Below are 22,490 nucleotides of genomic sequence, written 5' to 3'. Positions count from 1 at the left end.
TAGTTTTGTCAGTAAAGACTTGCACATTCTTTCCCTTCACCAATTTGAGACAAGCTGACAGGTCATATTTTATGCCCCTTAGTTCTAAAATATAATAGCAGCTCTAAAATAAAATATGGACTCTCCATATCCCACTCATTTGTATCTTGTTGCAGTAGGCTGAGATGGAAGAATCTGTAACCAAAGACAGATGTATCTGGGAAAGACCACATGAGTTTCCTGCCAACAGACTGTCCTGCACCATCTACTAGGTCGAAGATTTGAGAAGAGGTCTGGGAAAGGGAGAGTCTCTTCCTTGGGATGTGGTGAGGGAAGAAGACTCTTAAAAACCAATTCTGTAGTGGACCGAGACATTGCCTGGCAAACAAGGCTACGAATGCTATAGAAACCAAAGACATAGTCTTGGAATATTTCAAGTTCTTTGATAACAGCAAGAAAGGGCTGTGGTCAATATGTTGGCAATCCTGTCCTCAGGAGGTAAAGTGCATCCCTGGATTGAATCAAGGGTTACCTTGACAAACATTATGCATTGAGTTGGAATAAGAATTGATTTTTCACAGTTCACCTGTAGGCCTAGGAGGGTGTGTGGAATCAGTGTCAAGCGTGTAGATAGGGCTGTAAATAAGCCGAGAACTTCACTTGGGGAGGGGGTAGTAGTGTCTGGTTCTGAGAGCTGGAGTCATGGTCCAGAGGCCATAGTTCCAGGACAGTGTGTTGTTCTGCATAGTTGTAAGATGTGCTTTGAGAGTAAGGTGGTGGGCTGAAGGTCTAAAGTACCAGGTTCAGAATGGGGTGCCCTGTAAGAACACTATTCATAGAGTAATAGAAAGGAAGGGGGAGGTGATGAAGGGAACTCTCTTATTCAAGTTCGTAGACTTTGGAATTAGGGTTAGTTCTGATGGTCTCCTCAGAGCCAAGGGTAAAGGAGGCTTCAATTTAAACTTATGTGAATACTTTATTAAAAATGATGAGTGAGTTGGCCTGTTTTAGTCTTCACTTATTTGGTGGAAGGCTCCAAGGAAATGGATGAGGTCTTTGAATTGAGCTTACAGAACCAAAGCAGGGGTTGGAATTGATGAAGCCCTAGTCAGTCTCTCAGACTCTTTCACTCCTTGAGTGCACCAGACCTGGTTGTACTTCTTTTGAGGCGCTATCCTACAAAGCAGTTTTTATGCATGAAACTGTAGGCCTTTGTTTACATATTTTTCAAAGCATTTTGACCTTCTCAGTGGCAGAAGAGGTAAAAATCATGGCTATCTGTCTGTGTCATCTTGGTTCCATAATGAAAAACATTTCTTGAAGAGATCTTTTGAAGCCATCGATTTGTACTTAAAGGTCTGAACAAAATATCTTCTCTAAAATAGAAAAGAGTCCAGTAGCACCTTTAAGACTAACCAACTTTACTGTAGCATAAGCTTTCGAGAATCACAGTTCTCTTTGTCAGATGCATCTGATGAAGAGAACTGTGATTCTCGAAAGCTTATGCTACAGTAAAGTTGGTTAGTCTTAAAGGTGCTACTGGACTCTTTTTTATTTTGCTACTACAGACTAACACAGCTAACTCCTCTGGATCTTCTCTAAAGGAATTCTTGCTTTTCTTTCAGGAGTTGAGAGAGATGGTGACATTCTTCAGTGGCGGTGAAGAAAAAGGTGCTCTTCCGCCCTTGATATAGACGGTATTGGCAGGAACCACACTAAAGTGTGAGAAAGAGCCTCATGCTGTATGGAGCTTTTGCAATATCTGAGAATGCACAGTTCCCATGTGGGATTGCACAGAAGACACACACGACAACGAACAAGAATTTCCTGAAGAGACAGAATCTTTCTCTAGGTTCCCCAGGAAGCTTCCACACAAACAGATTAAAAATAGGAGAGATGTTGAGGGAAACAATGATCAAATAGGAGGAAAGATCTATCAGAAAGTGCTAGTGATTTTCAGCAAAAAGCCCTTCTGCCCATGAAATTGACCAGGTAAGAATCTTTTTGTTCCCTCTTCTGCCCAGTAATGAATCCTGCTTGGCTGGTCTCCTTGCCACTGCTAGGCCCTGGTGGGAAGACTCAAGAGATGCATCTCTCAGATCAGCAATCCACCCCTGTATATTAGTTATGTTCTTCCTGCAGCTATGAACATTATTATGATCCCTGGAAGTGGGGTTCTACAGAGAATGCATGAGTACATCTGTCAGAGAAGTATCATAGATTGTTGCTGTAGCATCAGTAGTACAGAGTGCAGATACTTGTGTACAAGCAGGACTATCACCTAAGGGAAGAGGGCATAGATGCCAAATCAGGAGCAACACTGCAGATAAAATATGCTTCTTTTCTATCTACTCCATTCCTCTGAATGTCTAGAGAGGGCCTCAGATGATGCTCTCATTCTTCAGCATGAAGATCAGGTTAAAGGCTCCCTTCCACTAATTACTAAGGGAAGTGGGAAGGGAACACTCACCAAGCCCGGGGCATGGAAAATCCTCTCACAGACCCAGATGCCAGCTCTGCCCCTATATCTACCCAGGGAATACAATTACAGGACCCAATGGCATCAACTACACTGTCTCTGGCTCTTACAGCTGCTCATCCTCCAATCTGATATATGCCCTCATGTGCCAACAATGTCCTTCTGCTCTGTACATTGGACAAACCAGCCAACCTCTGCGCAAAAGAATAAATGGACACAAACTGACATTAGAAATTGAAACGTCCAGAAACCAGTGGGAGATCTATCCTTGGCATGGAAAATCCTCTCACAGACCCAGATGCCAGCTCTGCCCCTATATCTACCCAGGGAATACAATTACAGGACCCAATGGCATCAACTACACTGTCTCTGGCTCTTACAGCTGCTCATCCTCCAATCTGATATATGCCCTCATGTGCCAACAATGCCCTTCTGCTCTGTACATTGGACAAACCAGCCAACCTCTGCGCAAAAGAATAAATGGACACAAATCTGACATTAGAAATGGAAACGTCCAGAAACCAGTGGGAGAACACTTCAATCTACCAGAAGAGAACTTGATTCTCGAAAGCTTATGCTACAATAAAATTGGTTAGTCTTAAAGGTGCTACTGGACTCTTTTTGATTTTGCTACTACAGACTAACATGGCTAACTCCTCTGGATCTCTTTCCTCCTGTCAGCTAAGGTGATGTTAGCTGTTTTTAGCTGTGCAATTCTCATGTATGAAAGCAAGGACAGAAGGACAGTGTCTTGCCAGGTTCTTTGATGCTATTTCTATGGTGTGTGATGTCTCATAGAGGGTCTAGTTACACTGCCATAATCCCCCAGGCTGCAGCAAGGATAGATCTAGATCTACATGGGAGGAGGGAGACTTGACAAATGGCCATCTAACTTGTGGGCTTCATGCCCCCTTCCTGGCAGACTAGCTTACAGAAAATGAGGGACAGGATGGAAGAAGGCTTCCATATCAGATAAGCCTTAAAGTTCTTATTTTTTTCTCATTGTCCTATTCCTGATTTTCTGTCCGTATTTTAATATTTTAAATTTAGGTTTCCTATGAATTTCTCAACTCCCCAAGGAACAAAAAGGAAGAATTCTATCTTCCCTTGCAAAGGCAGGAAGACGACTTAGGAATCTAGAAAGAGAAGGAAGCACACATTAGCTACACCTATCAGTCTCAGAAGCAGTACCTTCCCTAAAAGGAATGCCTCCCTGCCTAGAGAATGCCAGTTCTCATGACAAAGCTGTTATATGAAGGAAGGTTAGAGAAAAGATATGTGGCTGAATCACAAAGAGACAGTCACAAGCAGCTTCCACATGGCAGTTGTATCACTAAAGGTACTAAATGGCTGGAGCTGCTATACTTGAAGGACTGCCTTTTTCCATACTTTCCAGTCTGACAAGACCCTCTTCCCAAAATTTACCCCCTCTCCGCACACACAGGTAAGAGAGGTAGTGACCAGAAATGGTTTTTCTGGTGATTGCACCTCTTCTGGAATGCTTTCCCCCTTCAGGCTTGCCTAGTGCCTAATTTATTCATTTTCAGGTACCAGGCAAAAAACATTTTTCTTTAACTGGCTTTTAACTGAAAAGAACCATCTTTTAAAGCCATTTTAATAGTCTGTTTCTAGTCTGAGAGGCATTTTATAGCTTATTTTAATATCAAATTTTTAATGCCTTAAAATGATTTTATTGTATCTGTCGTTTACTCTGTGAACTGTATAGAACAGGAGAACCAGCAAACAAAATTTCTAAATAATCATAACTATGAAGAATTTTTGCTCCCAAACAGGGCTATCACACAACAGCCACTTTGCAGAAGCATTTAGATCAATGGCTATATTACACTTGTAACAAAGATCAAAATAGATGTAGCTTGAAAATACAAGTGAACAGTTGTGATTAAAGCAGTCACAAGGGACCATGTCAGGAAACAAAAAGTTTATTATAGCATTTAAATGAAGAATGTTAAACAGAAGTATAAGATGCATTATTAATAAGAGAAATTTAAATCTCAACTATCATTTCACCATGCTGTAACTTCTTAACTTTACATTAAAACTATAGGTACAGAGGGTAACTTAAAAAACAAAGCATTGTATTACCCTTTTGTCCTGTTCATAAGAAGAAGCTTCTGTACTGGGCAAAAGATAAGTGATGGTAGCTATCAGGATCTGTGAAGAATAAAATTTAACATAGTTTTTGAAGTTTAAAAAAAATTAGTTGACACTGTATTTTTAAGTTTACCTGCCTTTTAAGTAGAGATGGGCATGAACCACAAAAAACCCGAACCATGAGATTCGTGGTTCATGGATTTTCACAAAACAGGAACCATGAACTGGCACGAACTGGGGCAAGTTTACAAACCAGTTCATGGTTCGTGGGGTTTAAATGCCCCTTTCCAGCCACTTAGCAGTGGCAGGGAAAGGGGCATTTGACAAGTTTAAAGGGCCCTTTCCTGCCTTGCAAGTGGCAGGTTCCTTTAAACTATCAGCTGGCAGGCAGTAGGGGGCGATCCCCCCTCGCCACCTGCCAGCTGATAGTTTAAATGGACTTGCCACTTGCAAGCGACAGTGCCCTTTAAACTGCCCAAACTCCAGCCCCACATTTACCTTGCCCTGCGGGCCCGCGGCATCCTCCTCCTCCTGGGAGGGGCAGGAAGGCCGTTTTTGGCCTCTTCTGTTGCTGTGTGGGTCCACAGGGTGCCGGAGGAGGCCGAAAACGGTCTTCCTGCCCCTCAAATGGTGGCCGCATTAAGTTCTGAAAAAACATTTTTGGCACCTTCTCCATCACTGAGGTTAATGTTTGATTTGTTGAGTTTGGGAGGAATCTTTGCAGTTTATTATAGCATCAGCTTCTTATTTCCACTTTGGATGAGATTGAATGTTTGAGGAATGTCCCCCAAAACACTGGTAGCAAAGCATTTCAAGCCTGATGCAGACTATCACCCGTAATATTATGTTGGGGCACTGCTGCTCTGGTAGTGTTACCATGATCAAATAAATTCCAGTGCAAGGCTATTTTGCACTGGAATTTCAGCCATTCTGGAGCTGTGTGTACTGGAAAGCTATACAATGGATGCTATGCAATGATCTATCAGTAATGGGGTTGCAACATAATAAGTATAACTGCCCCTCACAGTCATTAAAATTTATTTATTTAAAACATTTGGATGTCACCTTTTCACTCAAAACACGATCTTCAAGGAAGTGAACATTAAAACACTAACAAACAATTTAAAACTATACAAAATTGGCGTAAGCCCTCATGTCTCTGCTATATGCTTGTTTGGAATCAGGGTACAAATATGGTATGTTAAGCAGAGAATGCTAACAACCCCATACTCACTTTGATTCCTAATAAAGTAAATCTCATTGTAAGGAAACTTGAATGGATTCTAAGTACATAGCCTCAAACTAACTTTTCTTCATATTTTTAAAGATTAATAGAACTAAGTCCAAATATTTCTTAATCTTTTCACTTACTTGAATAATTTTTAATGGTGAATCAGCTTGGTACATTTGTAGCCTGTGTACATAATGAATCAGCATGTTTAGCATATTGCATGCGACATGTGCAACCGTTTTATTTGGAAACTGAAAAAGAAAACAAAAATATTAAAATACAATAATTTTAATATTATGACACACTTCACGCAGCAAACAAGCAACTCATTAGTATTATACATTCAGAGGGAAATTAGACACTCGATGTGTAAAACAGTCAAGTACCAGACTAATGCGCTAATTTTGAACAGCTTTGAAATTGATTATTTCATTTAGGCCTAAAGAACTAAATAGAGAAACATCCAAGCACAGAGGAATAGCCTGTTGTCAGATGAGGCAAGCAAAGAGGAAGAACATGCGATTTATGATGACTGTACAGGAGCAAAAGACAAACATATTTATCTAGATGAACATGACTTATTTGCCTTTAATTCATCACTATTAGCAGTTCCCCCAAAACACCAAATTATATGATAGGTAATTAGATGCAAACTATAAATGTCCTTAAAATCATTAGCAAATGCTGAAAAACAAAATATTTGACATAAAATCTGTAATAAAACCAAACTTACAACATTAAATTAACAAGAGCTGGCACATTTTATGTGTGTAAGTCCAAAAATAGAAAACACATGGGATTGGAGTGGAAGAAGGCTTCTCAGTGGAAGAGAGCTACTGGATCTAGCCCAATAGCTCTAGAGACCAGCTCATACAATACATTTTCTAATATATACGTTTGCAGCATCACTTTTTTGCAGTCCTTGCAATTGGTGGAATTGCAGCCAGCCATATCTATGATGTAATGTTAAACATAAATCATGTTTAATGAAACATGAAGGCACATTTTGTGAACCTGTCCCGGTTTTCTCATGGTTCAGTGAAAGCTGTGAAACAACTGACACAGAGCTTTACTCTACTTTTATCTATAAATGTGCTGTGTTCTAAAAATTTATTTAGAAAATAGTAACATTAGTGGTTTAACATTGGAGAAATGTTAATGAAGCAAATGTGTAAACGTCTATCTCTTTTCTGGCAGCAAAACTGTAACGGGCATTGTGAGCCTAAGACTGAACTGCTTGCCCTAACAACAAAGATTTTTATGATCTGCCAAAGGATGCTGAGGAAGTAGTAAAAGACAAATACAGCAGGCAGAATGCACGTTGTCTGCTTAATGCTTGGGTAGCATCCAACATATTATGATGAACATCAAAGAAAAATTCAGACACTCAAACAACATGATTACAGGACCCCAAATCAAATGCAGGTAACTAGAGGTGTCTGTCAAAAGCTGGCTCTATAAGAAAACAGACTCTACATGAGACAGACAATAGGTGAAGAAGCTGGAAATGTTCATCTGACGATGGCCTATTGTTGGGTTTAAGAGAAAATACCACAAATATGAACTTGGCAAGCAGCATTCTGTACCCAGATTGCCAGCAATTCGATGCCACCAATTTGAAGACAGGGAGAGAACGTTTTATGACATAAGAAGCTCAAGCAGCTATCAGAAGCAAATGTCTTTTGCAGGTGAAAAAACAACTGGAAACATGTTTTGTTTAAAGTACAAAAGACATTTGGTAAGTTATTTATAAGCCTGAAATGAACAGCTACTCTTCTATAACAAAATCAGTCAAAAATGTTCATTGCAAATATTAAGTAAGCTTTCCATGCTGTCCTTAACCAGCCAGTTACATGGCAACCAATTTTAAGTATTCTTATTCACAGAAATGAAGGCCACTTGAAATAGCCATAAAATGAGTAAGAGAAAATATTAGAAAGTGGATAAATAAATACAATAGGCTCTCTTTCACTTATATTAAGGCCTAGAAATTTTCCCATTTTTGGACATAGCTGATCTGGCCACACTAATTCATGTTACTGTAACTTGGAGGCTAGATTATTATAATATGCTCAACATGAGGCTGTCAGAAAACGGCAATATTAAATCGCCAGCACTGATTACCAGGTGGTTTTTGGAATTAATTCATGACCTGGTTTTGAAATTCAAAGCCCTTCGTGGTCTAGATCCCACATACTTCTCCCCATATAAGACTAGACAGACCTCAAGATCCTCCCAACAACGATGGCTATTTTCTCCAATTACACACACAAAAAGAGATGAGAACTGTGACTACCTCAGCAAGAATATTTTAATGGCAGCCCTGTCTCCATGGAGCAGGTTGCCAACTGACGTAAGGACTGCCTATTCTCATTTACAATTTAGATAGCAGTGGCGTTTACACAGGCTAACACCAGAATTGGTTTTAACAGTTATCGGATTTTTTGATATGGGATTTAATTTAATTTTTAATGATTAATTTGAGTTTTAAAATTTGTTTCAACTTGGTTTATGTTCGGCAATTGCTTTGAGAATCATGGAAGAACAGTTATCTTAATAAATATAAATTAAAATGTAGTCTTTGAACTACAGCCACAATTAGGAAACAATCATCTTCTAAATCAGACTTTCTAGTTCAGCTTAGTTGTGCCATCATTTGAGTCCCCAACTGAAATCTGAAGTGATGCAATCCAGATCTGGTTAACCCATGTCTGGTGTTTTTGAGAACCAGGGTCTAGACATTGAAAGTAGTTTAATATACATTGCCAAGCTTAATTTTATGCATTGCATGTAACATAAAAAACCTTTATCCCTAGGGATACAGTTGGGAAATTCCTGGAGATTCTGGGGGTGGAGCCTTGAGAAGGTGGGGTTAGGGAGGAGAAGGGCCTCAGCAGGGTATAATGCCACAGAGTCCACCCTCCAAATCTGCCCATTTTCTCCAGGGGAACTGATCTCTGTTTCTGGGAACTCTCCAGCCGCCACCTGGAGGCTGGCAACTCCACTTACCTCAGCTATAAAACAGCATATAAAAACCTTTTTAAATATGGTGGGCACGAATGAGAAAAAGCATGTGCTTAAATCTCTCCCACTGAAATTGATTTAAAGGTGCTTTGCTTTGTATTGTGGCAAATATCTTATATCTTTATTCTAAATTAAAGTCTGAACAATGTCCAAAGTGACAACCTGTAACATTTCGTGGAATGGTTTTAATATTCTCACATATAACCACATACATGCTGTAATCCTCTCTCTTGTCATATGGCACACAGGACACATAATTTTTTTGTAGGGGAAGAATGCAACTTTTTCAATCAACCATGTCAGACTATGAAATATTCCTTTGTCTTGCTGCAGTGATCAGCAGTGTTGTAGTGATCAGCCAATGTTTGGGAGGCTTATCAATTTGTGTGAATAGAATCATAAAGTCACAGGGTTGAAAGGGATCTCTAGGGTCATCTAGTCCGATTTCCTGCAAAATGCAAGAAATCCCCAAATACCTACCCCCGCCACACACAGTGACCCTTACTCCATGCCCAGAAGTTGGCAAAACTCCCATCAGGATCCATAGCCAAACTGGTCTGGAGAAAATTGCTACCTGACCCCAAGGTTGTGATCGGTCTTACCCTGGGCATTGTAAGAAGAGGCCATGAGAACTAAGCACTGATGTAACCCTTCCTGCCCTCCCTTTCATTATCTACCTAGGTTCACAGAATAAGTGTTGCTGTCAGATGGCCATCTAGCCTCTGCTTAAAAACCTTCAAAGGAGGAGAGCCTACCACCTCCCGAGGAAGCCTGTTCCACTGAGGGACCGCTTAAACTGTCAAGCAGCTCTTCCTAATGATTAGTCGAAAACTCTTTTAATTTCAACCCATTGGTTCTCATCCAACCTTCTGGAGCAGCAGAAAACAACTCTGCACCATCCTCTATGTGACAATCCTTCAAGTACTTGAAGATGGTTATCAGATCACCTCTCAGTCGTCTCCTGTCCAACCTAAACATACCGAGCTCCTTCCACCTTTCCTCATAGGACTTGATCTCCATCTTCACCATCTTTGTTGCCCTCCTCTGGACACGTCCCAGCTTGTCTATATCCTTCTGAAAATGTGGCGCCCAAAACTGAACACAATACTCTAGGTGAGGTCTAACCAGAGCAGAGAAGAGTGATACCATCACTTCACGTGATCTGGACACTATGCTTCTTCTGATACAGCCCCAAATCACATTTGCCTTTTTAGCTACTACATCACACTGCTGACTCATGTTTAGTGTACGGTCTACTAAGACCCCTAGATCCTTTTTGCACATACTATGCAAAAGCTATGTTGACTTTAGGGAAGCCACTAATGATAGGGTTGCTCTACAGCTACCCTTTTTTGGTAGCTGTTTGTTTTCTCTTGGGTCAGATTTAGATGTGATACTCGGCATATTGCACTGCACTCATTTATTCAGTATCATGGTTTTAAAAAGTCTTAAGACTTGTGAGCCACCACCCCGCCCGACAGGCTGCCGCTGCCTTCCACTGTCCTCCTGGGTGCGCTGGCAGGGGACTTCCCTTGGCCTCAGAGTTGGCAGGGGAGGGGGTTACGGCCACTGGTGTGTGAATCCTCGCCCCCTCTCTCTCCCAGTTCACACCAGTACACTCATTCCCGGCCTCATGGGGAGCTCCCCTCTTTATAGCCCCCTTCTGCCCCTCACACCCCAGGGCCACCAACCGGCTCTCCCGCTCCATCTGCCCTCTAACGCCCTTACCCTGGCCAACTGGTTCTTGGCTCTGGGATAGGTTCAACCCCTCTCCAACACACAGGAGTCCCACCCCCTGCTGGGGTCCTTGGCCAATGGTCCAGGGGTTCCTGAAACTCCCTGGCCCTACCCACCTTGCTGGCCCTTCCACCCTCCGCCTGGGCCGTGCTCGCCCAGCTTTTGCCTTGGCCGGCCCTGCTGTTCCCAGCAGAGTCTGGAGCCATGGCTGCGGCTAGGGCGCCATGTGCCCTTGTGGCCAGTGGGACGGCTGCGGTGCTGCTGCCCCTACCTGGCTGGCGGGCCCCGCAGCCTGCTCCTGAGCTGCCATGCGGCTTGGTGGCTGCTCCGCTGCTCCTCCCAGCTGGTTGGTGGGCCCCGCAGCCTACCCCTGCGCTGCTGCACAGCTCAGCTGCTCCACGGGTTTCCCCGCGCCATTCACCTGTTCTGCGGGCTTCCTCGGCTCACTCCCTGCCCGGCTGGTTTTCTTCTCTGGTGGTGAACTGGCCAGTGAGTGGGGCAGGTGCTGGGGGTCTTGGCGTGGGGCTGCCAGGCTCAGCTTGGTGTTGGGCTGGGGGATCTGGGCAGGCACTGGTGCTGAATCCAGGAAAGGCTGAGGCTGCTTTGGACAAGACTATTGCTATGGATCTACTTAGCTCCTAGTGTTGGAACACGGGGCTTGCACTAGTCTGGGGTGTTTTCTTCAGGGAGCAAGCATATCAATTATTTACATTTATTTTTCTATATATCTGTACGATAGGATGTTTTTGGAAGACATGAAAAATCTGCCTTGAATATCTAATACTTTAAATGTTCATTATTTGGAAAGTTCCTTATTAGAGATGGGCACGGACCGGATAATGGACCAAAAATATGCATGGTCCAGGGCAGTTCGGTGCCTGTGAGCCGGCGGTTTGTGGGACACGCTGTTTTTCATGGATGTGAGTAACTTTGGCTGGTCCGTTGATCCTCGGCTGAGGGCTCTTCTTATAAAACCATGAGGGTTGGAACAAGGAAGAAGGGAGGTCATGGGGGGAAGATGTGCCAGGGTTGTCCTGGTTGCCCATCGCCATCGGTGCCCAGCACCAGCTGTACTAGCGACTGGGAGGTCTCAGAGCCAGAGCCTCTTTCCATGGATCCGCTTTTGGGGCTTCAGGAGGAGACACAACAGGTCTTAGCTTTGCCGAAGGAAGAGCAACTGCTAGAAATTTTTAAGGAGGAGGGATCTAGTCAGGAGGAGGATGCCTCAGAGGAGCCCTGGAACATCTGGTCCTCCACCTCTCAACCTCTTGGGGCTGCTGCCGCCTGCAGTTCGTCCTCCTGGGTCAACCCCTCACTTCAGTGGTCATGGCTCCGTCGCCTCCTTTCAACTCACCAATTCCCGGTCTTCGTTTCACTCTCATGCTTTGGCAGCATTTTGAGACCCCCCCCCCCCAATGACCCCTGTTCGGTATGGTGCAAGTCCTGCAAATACCCTGGTGCATAGGGGTTTGGACCTCAATCACCTGTCACCGAGTGTCCTCCACAAGCATCTGCAGAGGCATCACCTGAGCCTGTTGCCTCCACAAGAACCATCTGGCAGGGGGACAAGAGGGCTCATGAGTAGTTAGAAGGGGGAGGGGAACAGGAGTCCACCCCAAGGAAGAAGAAGACTTGCTCCAAGGGTGCTGTGGAGCCTCCAGGCAGGCTACTCTTCAGGAGGTTATTCCCTCGGGGTCGTCTCTGCCAAGCAAAAGATTCAGCGGGAGGGCTCGGGAGGCGGGCACTCATGCACCAGCTGAGATGTTAGCGCTGGAAGGACTACATCTGTCCGTGTTGGAGGGCGTGGGCTTTTGCCAGGTGCTGTGTCATTTCACCCCCTGGTTCACAATGGCTTTGCGGCAGACAACTGTCCGACGAGTCTTGCCTGCCCTATACAACTGTGTAGAAAACATGAGTAAACCCTCATAATTAGACATAGCTCTCAATCAGGAATAGCACAACAAGGAGAGAGAATCGCGGCGAGAACTGGCAAAAACAAAAACAAGATAGCCCCCAATATACTGACTAAGATGTAGTAAGACACAGTCAATAGAGCAATAAAGCAAAGAAGACAATGAATCCTTCTGTGGAAAATATTCTAATACAGAAATGTATAGTTCTATGTCTGTCATATAAAGTCTCTGTACCAAAAGTGAGTAAATTCTTAAAGAGCTATTGCAAATTGGTGAAGGATATACACACAGGAAACACAGGATACAAATAGTTAAGGTGCTAGTCCTCAAAGAGTAATCATATTGCACATGGAAATATTAAAGGGCATGAATAGCAGCATATAACAGAATTTGTCTGCAGAGCATATACAACAATCCTGTGATTCCAGTGTGTATATCCTTCACCAATTTGCAATAGCACTAAGAATTTACTCACTTTGGGTACAGAGACTTTATATGACAGACATAGAACTATACATTTCTATATTAGAATATTTTCCACAGGAGGATTCATTGTCTTCTTTGCTTTATTGCTCTACTGAATGTGTCTTATTACATCTTAGTCAGTATATCACGAGCTATCTTGTTTTTGTTTCTGCCTATACAACTGTGTGGCAGACATGGTCAGGAGACAGTTGAAGAGAGCAGGAGGGCGGACCATGCACATCTCAGCCTATCTGTGGAGCGATCGCCATCACTGCCCACTGATGGCAACCAGAGAAGCACCGGAGCACCATAGGAAAATTTGTGCCTGCTGAAGACTCGCTGCAAGTTTGGAGTCTGTGAGTACTTCAGGGGTGGGGCCAGGGTCACCGGAAGTGACGGACCATGGACTGATGAACTGGTTCGTGAATTTGGGGGGGGGGGTCATGAGCAGTCCGTGGTCTGTGAAAATGTATGGACCATGGACCAGCTGCCTGTGGATTTTCCCGGTCTGTATCCACCTCTATTCCTTATTAATGTATATCCTTGCATCATGCTTCTGTGTGAGTGCATATCTAAGCACTATAATTTTTACTCCTGCACATGTGGTGGGCCTTTGTATTTTCTTCAGACCCATTTGAAAGGTTCAGCAGCAAGAAGTTTAATCACTTTCCAGATTACCCTGGGTTTAAATTATTTTTGTCAACTCCCTTTCAAAAAGAGTCTGAGGCTAAATGCTATACTTTGTTCTATTATAAGTTGTTTTTTTTTAAAAAAATGCTCAACTGCAATTCAAACTCAAGGTTTGTTCATCGAAGCCACTCCATGTTGTCAGCATGTCTTTATCTGGCCTAAAACTTTCAATGGTGGTTTGGCTTCACCCGTTGCTTAAAAGATGGGTTGAGCAATAAGAGCTTTTCTGTAGCATGGACAAGGTTTTGTAGTCACTTCAAACCCAAGCTATTTCGGAGTGGCAACATAACATAGCCTCTAACGGCAGGGGTTGAGAGAAGCGATTAGGATCTTTGTGCTGAGGCTTTCAATATGGTTGAGACACAAAAGTTGTGACTTCACACTGTCTAGAGGAAATAAACACTGGCTATCCTTTGACAGAACAGCTTGGTTGGAGCTCGAAAAGTGTTGCTGCATCTGTGTTATAAGCCTGCAATTTGCTTTTGTCAGCTACCTTTCCAGTTCAATAGTGTGCGTACTGCACTTGTCAATAAGACTGACGTGGAACATCGTATCTGGTATCTATACTCATTCACATCTCTCTGCAAGAAAAATTGCCTACTCAGAGGGTCTTTGAATAATATGGGCTCTAGCTTCCAAATAAGAACCCCCAAGATTTGTTTCTTCTGGACACAGAACTGTATTTATCAACTTTTAAAATTTCAGCTGAAAAAAAATGAGGAAAGAGGACATGGTTCAGTTGTTTTCCTTCACCCTGAAGAACTGAACAGAAATATGGCATATTAAGTGCTACAATTTTCTTCGCTAAACAAAGGATGCTTCCGTTTAAATTACAGTTTTAAGGTAACTAGTAAAGGAAAACAGCAGAAATTCAAAACATGTAAATAAAGAGATTAAATTACTTTCATTGAAGAAAGTTTCAGAAAAGGAACTAGGAGGTTGCTACTGTATCTTGCTTCTCATCTTTCATTCTTCTCTTTCCCTTAAATATTTCAAATGTGGCTTATAGATAAATCTTATGAAAGTTCATTTGGAGCTTAGTCACACTGAGTTCTAGTAGGCTCACTCTTCAATAAGTACCAGTGAACAACATCTAGTCTTTATGCAGTTACCAGTGCTGCTCATAAAAAAATAAGGGAGGCAGTTACATACTAAATTCAAAAGAAATCCTTTCTATTACAATGCTATTTATAGATTCATATGCTAAGACTACATCTGAAATATGAGCCTAAAGTATTGTATATTACTTATTTTACTTTACCCATTACTTGGGGAATTCAATTGCCCATTGTTTTTTTACTTTACCCATTTGCTTGGGACATTCAATTTCTTAATTATGAACAAAAGGCAAGCTTTTAGCGAATATGCTCAATTTTAAGCTCCGAATCCGTAAAACATCAACCTGATACAGTTAATGCTTTCTGGCTTACAATCCAGTGTTGCCCTTACATGTTGATCTCTTGAATACTACCATAACCAAACTCTCCATTTGACTGAATGAGGATATTTAGCTTTTCCTATGAATTTTTCTCTTACTTTTGAGAAGGATATAGAAGAAGCTGGTTGGATCCAGACTGATGTTTCTGTGGGCACATGGACTTCTGTTCATAAAGCATAGGTTTTTTGTCTCCCCCTCTTCCTGTGAAAACTTAAAATGTCCTCCAAAATCTTATTTCTGGAGGTCTCCCCCTCCTCCAAGAACAGGATTTCAAGGAGCTTTTCAGGCTGCCACAGGAAGGGGGAAATCATGCCTGCAGGCAAGTTTGGAATTCTGACATAGTGTCCTGGGCACAGCCACAAAATGACTGCTATAAAATGGCTACTACAGAAGGTGCAGCTAGCCACAAAATGGCTGCTACAGCTTTACCTTCAGTCACATAATGAAGATTCTTGTGCTGTGGAAGCAGCTGCCGCCAAAATAATGTTTTTTAAAAAATCTGCACAGCCAATCAAATCTCCAGTGGTCAATCAGAAGCCATGTTTGGTAAAAGCTCCACCTCACCCCACTTTCTAAAAATACTTGGTGGGCATCAGGAAAAGTGTAGGCAGATGCAATGGTGCTCACGGGCACCATGCTGGGGACCCCTGCACTAGGTTGTACACTGTCTCTACCCAACAGGAGATAAACTTCAAACAAATGGGGCTGGCTCTGAACAAGATAAGGTAGCACAGTGTTCACCCCTAGTCATTTGAAAAAATGCTATGAGACCATACCAGCACTAACAAGAACTGCAAATGGAGTACTCATGTATATGGAAGGTTCTGGATTACTGCTTATTAAGCAAACAGAAAAAAGATTTTTTCCATTTTCTCTTCTTGTTGCTGGGCAGCGATTTCCATTAGTAAAGCTTTCCTAAAAGCAATGAAATACAAGGATACAAAGTTCAAATCTTAATAATCTGGAACTAGATTCAATTTCCATGTGAAAAATATGTACCACTGAATTTGCTGTCCATGTGTCTGGAGGCCACAGACCATCTACAGGTAAGCATACTGTTGATAGTCACAGTCTGATTAGAGAGACTGAAGGTTAAGTCCTAAATTCAGATTCTTGCAAAATAAAATCTAATATGTGAAGAGCTGCAGACCAACCTTATCTCAGTAAAGCCCATTAGAAGATTCATTTGTGCCTAGGATGAAGGATTTTCAGGGATCAGACAATAGCCCAGAGTTTATATCCCAGTCCTTTTAATTTCCATCCTATGGCATTAGCCACCTTATGCACTTTGTGATGATGGCTGCAAGATTAAGTGCTTCCTAGAGCAAACCACAGAAATATTGAAGTCACTTGCAGTCTTATTTGATAACCCCATCCTCCTAACCTTTACTAGGAAGGTCGTAAAGGTTGAAGAGGAGAAATTTCCTTAGCAAGTACTGTGGACTCTACGATTCTCACTACAACCACTATTCTGCCCCAAACTAGTACTTAAAATGGAGGGACATGAAGGAGGGATGATCACTGTTAATAAGTAAGCACAACAAAGACTGAAGATACTAGAAGTTTTGATTCAGTGCTATAAATTATTGTACGAACTAAAATATAATTGCTTTAAGAAAAATATGGTATATTTTATACTTGCATCTACCTACAATTTTTCATCACAATATTGGTCACCATCCAGGAGGATCCTCAGAAACAGCTTATAGGGAGGGATATGTGTGCAAGTTCAGAAAAGCCCTAACAAACATGTGGATCACTTCGCACAGCAGCATGATCCCAAGCCCAATTGATTATGGGCTTACTTTTAATGAGGCACAGATCACATTTAGGGCTTCCTTGATCTGAGGATGATGGGATTCATGTACCAGTTCTTCACAGATCCATATGCCAAGGCTACAAAGAGCAACACATCTGCAAAACAACAGTGGATATCAAGTCAGAGACTGATTTCAACCTGGCTACACCAAGAATCTCAAGGGAGCAGAAAACTCACAGTATACGGAGTTTGCTCAGACGAACACTCTCTTAACGTCTAACTGAAGAACATTTCACATTTACATAAATAACACAGTGTGCACTATTACGTTTTAGAGTTTTACTTCATTAAATGTATTCTACAAGTACAACTTACTTTTAAAAAAAATGGTGCTGTCAGCAGAATACTAAGAGTCTCTTTATTTAAAAATATACCACGTTAACTGAACACACTTTTGCCAACAAACATTTGCCAGTGATCTTTCCTTATCTGTACCTTGCAGGCCCAGATGGCTCCTCTCTTGCAGAATTTAATATTGTTTTGATGATGAGTTCCTAAAATAAGAATGTTTAAATATCAGTCAAGAATGAGCGACAGGCTAACAAATGTTCTTTTTACTTATCAAGCTAAAGAGTGGGTCCTTCAGAGGCATTTTAGTCTCATACCTTGGCTGGTTTTCTTGGGTCAACTTTGGGCCCTGTACCATTGCTTGCTTGAACAGCCATCTCCTCCCCTCATAGAGAGGAGCCAATTTGTGCTTCCTCTTCCCACAAAACAAACAAAAAACAACTCCAAATAAGTACTTTCCATATTGCTCTGGATACATGGATTACTGCTAGCCAGAACATTAAACTTAATATTCTTTCCTGTTTAGAAGGGAGATGACTGAACTATTATTCAGCTGAAAGAGTTGTCTGCTAAGACTATTAAACTATTAACTACCTGCAATTCAAAACATACCTTAACATCTGTGAACTGGGACACAACAATGTCAGGAGTGTTTGGATGTAGAGCTGGGAGTTCACAATATAAATTGGGAAAGCAAACCAGAGAGCCTAAGAGAACTTGTGCTTCTACTCTTGGTGCCTAGGTTAAAAAAAGATAAATATTTAATCTTCATCCTCAAATTAAATGAATACACGTAACTGAATTTTTGTATTCATATCATGTTCTCCTGGCTTCTCCTCCTCTTCTGTCTCCTATGTACATAAAAAGATAAATCGCATATCTATCTAAATTTAGATTGGGGCAGGAAGCTATATCTTTTGCTTAGATTGGACTGCAAAGACTCAATTATCACTGAAGCTATTAAGTAAACAAATATACAAAAAATCTGTAAAGAAATAAATTTTAACTCTATATATCAAAAACCTAACTAGTGAGACTACGAAATGGGTGCACACATTGACTGTCTAACTTTATACTGTATTGACTTACACTGTGTAATATGCCTTGAGCCTCAGTGAGAAAGGCAGACTATAAATAATGTAAATAAAGAAATAACATCATATTTATTTAGCTTACAGTGAAGGAGTCTGGTTAGAGAACACAGACGACATGACACCCACAAGTACATTTTGTATGTGGCATGCTATTAACATATTTCACAGGTATATGTACTCACAAACAATATACAAATCAACAGTAACACATGAAACTGAATGATCACTTACATTAAGGAAAGATGATGCTGCCACTCTACCAGCTGCTATAATGAAGTCCATGATCAGTGTGGTGGCGCCAGGCAAACCAAGTGAAAAAAACTGAGGAGAACAATGCTTGATGATTGTATTTACAATATCCTTGAAAGAAAAGAAGCATAGGACTACTTATTATACTGGTCTCTTACAGTCTCCCTAATAAATACACTGTTAAAGGAGGAGGGGGGGGAGCAGAATGACAAAATAAGCACTTGAAAGCCTGTTCTGAGAGCATCAAACCTAGTAGGCCAATCTGAACTTGAACCAACCATTTTCTTTAGCTTTTTCAATGAACTGTAACAGAACTGCTCTAAAACTGCTTTAGATTTTTATAAAGCTTTAATGTTTTTTATAGAAATTGTATGAAATCATGTTTTATTGTTTTTAAATGATGTGATCTGCCCTGAGCCTGCTCGGCAAGGAAGGTGGAGTAGCAGTCTAATAAAATAAAATAATAAAATTTCCTTTGAAAGTCTTTGTTTCATCCAAATAGGACTAAAACTAATTTTTTAGCAAAAGGTTTTTCAGAGTGTTTTGATCCCCCACAAAACCTGATGTGTGGAAAAAGTCCCAGGACCTAGTAAGAATGAATAATGAGCCCACGGAACCAATATCCAAGAGGACTGTTCTAGATCTTGGGTTTGTCTCAATCGGGTTCTCTTCAAGATGAGGGAAGAGGAAGTAAGAATATTGCTTTGCATTATGAGTCTACCAAACATGATGATGTATTTAGCTTTATAGCCTCATCTCCAGACCCCTCATCAGGAGTCTGGAGACTGAGCCCTATGAGGAAAGGCGGAAGGCCTTAGAAATGTTTAGTTTGGAGAAGAGGAGATTGAGGGGAGACATGATTGCTCTCTTTAAATATTTGAAAGGCTGTCATTTGGAGGACGGCAAGGAGCAGTTCCAGTTGGCAGCAGAGGATAGGACTCAAAGCAACGGGCTTAAATTACATGTAGAAAGGTACCAGCTGGATATTAGGAAAAACCTTTTCACAATCAAAGTAGTTCAAAGGTGGAATCAGCTGCCTAGGGAGGTGGTGAGCTCCCCTTCACTGGTAGTTTTCAAGGAGAGGCTGGATGAATATTTGTCAGAGATGCTTTAGGCTCATCCTGCATTGGGCAGGTGGTTGGACTAAAAGGTCTGTATGGCCCCTTTCAACTCTATGATTCTATGATCTTTTAAACCTTTAAAGAGGGTTCTCAGATAAATGGTCTGGTGAGAGAAGGGAAGGAGAAACTAGTCCTGTGCTACAGCACGCTGCCTGCTTCCCCCAGGCCTGTAACCTATGAATCACAATAGTTTCCAATAATTTAATTTGGGAACATGGATCCAAGAGACTAAAAACAGTGTATCTGGAGAGGGCAGTGTGAGAGAAAGGAAGGATGTATTTTTAATTAAACACATCATATAACATTTTTAGTATCAAACAATAATCTTTCTTTGCTGCTCTTCTATATACTGTTTTCCAATTTCCAAGTTTCTTTTCATACTGTTGATGATAAATATTACATATCACTATATATTAACCATTGTATCACATTGTATCACAGCATCAAAATGTGAACATTTACATTTTTCCACATGGTTTGGAAACAATTTTGTTCCAACTAACGGGATACTGAACTGTAGCAAACATCAATCACAGCTAAAATCAACCCTGAAAATTCAAGGATTTTATTTGCTAGTTAAAATGAAATATTCTGTTAACATACTTAACAATAATTTACAGTTTATATACAGTATAACATATATGTAGAGAGACTCATTCTTCATTAAATATGTTATAATAATCTTAAATTCTTTTAGGATACACATAAAATATATTTAGCTTGTAAGATACACTGTGACCAAGAATGATACCTAAGGTACAGAATGTTTTGTAAACAAACCTAGCTTTGTATACTCAGAAACAGAAATGTAATTACATTCCTTTGAAAATCTTGCCACAAATAACATGCTGACTACCAAGGCTGCTTGTCAACTTATAGATCTGCAGTTCAGCATGAGACATCAAAGGGGGGTTCCTTAGATTTGCTTTTTCTTAACCTTTCTCAAAAACTGATGCCTCCACTAATCTGTACCAACAACTTTTATGTGCCAAGTGTAATAAATGGAAATCTTCCACACTGATTTATGGTATCTCCCTCTAAAATACACAGTAAAACTTATTTGTCTGATGGTATTAGCCCTGTACATATGACATATCAAAGGAAAATATAATATGCACAGAGAATGAGTGCTGGCCATAGGCATGTGCACTTGGATCTATCTGGTCTGAATATATACTCCAATATTACCTTATTGGTATTTTGGGTTGTATATTTGGGCATTCAGTGTGGTATTCAGGATTAGAGATGGGCACGAACAGCAATACGAACTAAAAAAAGCCCCGAACAGCCCAATCAGCTGTTCGCGAACAAGCTGTTCATGAGGCCCCGTTCTAAACAGGTGGTCGTTGTAAGCCTTGTTCGTTGCTGTTCGTCAAGCCATACAATCTGGCACCTGCAATCAATTCCCTTGGCAACTGGAGGCAGGGACTGCCTGAACTCTGTCTGAACTTCTGCTGTTGCCCTGGAAACCCCAATCTAAGCCCAATTTAGCTTGATAGGCAGGTCTTCCTTTCAAGTGTGAAGCTCCAAATTTGTTACAAGGAAGCAAAGAGCAGGGGGGAGGGGGGCTCCCAGCTCTGGTTTTGCAGACAGTGAGGGAGAGACAGTTGCTGTTGGCATTTTGAGAGACAGGGAGAGTGCTTTGGAGCTTGAATTTTCTTTGTGTGTGGTGGGATAGGGATCTACCTCTTCAAGTTCCAGGGCTGCTGCCAGGCTCTGGGCCAAGCTATTATTTATTACTAGTACCTTTCCTGCTGCCTGCTCAGGTAGGGTTTCTGGGAGTGGTGCGGTAGGGATCTACCCCTTCAGGTTCCAGGGCTGCTGCCAGGCTTTGAGGGCAAGCTATTTTTTTATTATTGGTACATTTCCTGCTGTCTGCTCAGGTAGGGTTTCTGGGAATGGTGTGGTAGAGATCTTGATGGCTGGAGGAGAGCCTGCTGGCCCCCACGAACAACGAACATGTTTGTGAACAGGTCATGTTAGTTAATGTTCGTTGTTTGTTGTTCGTGCATGGCAACGAACAACAAACACCATGTTCAGGTTTTTTTCCTGTTAGTGCCCATGTCTATTCAGGATTCTTGGGAATACCAAGAAGAAGATCTTGTATATTTCCAGAAACATTTGGGAATATCCAGGGCTGGCATTTTAAAGATCCCAGGCCTGTTTCCCCTGTTTCAACAGGTTTTCTGGGCAAGAGGAGGGGAGAAATCATCTCTCTTGGCTCAGGAAAAGTGGCTCCTAGTTGGTGCAAGTCTCGCCTGGCTTGGGGATGGCAGTGCCCAGGTAAACCAAGCATAGGGCCTAGCACAGCTGCAGGTCTAGCTGGCTTCTTCTCTGTCCTTTGTGGGGATGGGGCTCTTTTCCAGGGCCATTCTTCCTCCCAGTCCACACCCTTCAAGTAGGGTAGATAGTGGGTTTCCTTGTTTAGGGGCCTGTAGAATTGGGCCCTTTGGTCCAATTCCCTTGAAAACTGGAGAAGGGTGTCTTCTTTTGTAGGCAAGCAGGGCTAAGTCCCCTGTAAATCTGGTGTCATTTGGTTGAAAAACAGCCATTCTAGGCCTCCCCCCCCCTGAAAAAATGTCCTCCATAGGAAATAATTTCAGAATTCTGGAAGACACCAAATGGTTAACAGGATACCCAAATATAATCAAATACAAGTACTGATGTCCTTTCTCAAATCCAAAAACTACTTTTCCCACCAAAAACACATCCCTAAGTAGCTAAGACCCTGCCCATACATTTTTACCACCACATGAACACGGCAAATATGTGTGTACAAACTGTATACGTGTAGGTTTCATTCCTGTGATTAGAAATACTGGCATTTCCACTTATGTGGATGGCACCT

The 22,490-nt window shown here is 41.7% G+C and overlaps 1 protein-coding gene across 7 annotated transcripts in view; it reads right to left on the bottom strand.

Annotated features, from left to right (window-relative positions):
• The window catches only part of RALGAPA1 (Ral GTPase activating protein catalytic subunit alpha 1), a 190,947-nt gene that overhangs the window by 80,199 nt on the left and 88,258 nt on the right, over positions 1-22,490 (bottom strand). For all 7 annotated transcript variants that reach the window (XM_054972958.1, XM_054972960.1, XM_054972961.1 and 4 more), the window contains 6 exons: positions 18,504-18,632; positions 17,791-17,916; positions 17,326-17,384; positions 16,877-16,985; positions 5,945-6,055; positions 4,565-4,633 (listed from right to left, as the gene is read on the bottom strand). In XM_054972958.1, coding sequence (XP_054828933.1) covers positions 4,565-4,633; positions 5,945-6,055; positions 16,877-16,985; positions 17,326-17,384; positions 17,791-17,916; positions 18,504-18,632 — 603 coding nt within the window. The remainder of the gene's footprint in view (positions 1-4,564; positions 4,634-5,944; positions 6,056-16,876; positions 16,986-17,325; positions 17,385-17,790; positions 17,917-18,503; positions 18,633-22,490) is intronic.

This window comes from Eublepharis macularius, chromosome 2 (genome assembly GCF_028583425.1).
Source record: "Eublepharis macularius isolate TG4126 chromosome 2, MPM_Emac_v1.0, whole genome shotgun sequence".
NCBI lineage: Eukaryota > Metazoa > Chordata > Lepidosauria > Squamata > Eublepharidae > Eublepharis > Eublepharis macularius.
Note: the sequence above shows the minus strand (reverse complement) of the source record. Positions and strands in the feature narration are given on the sequence as shown.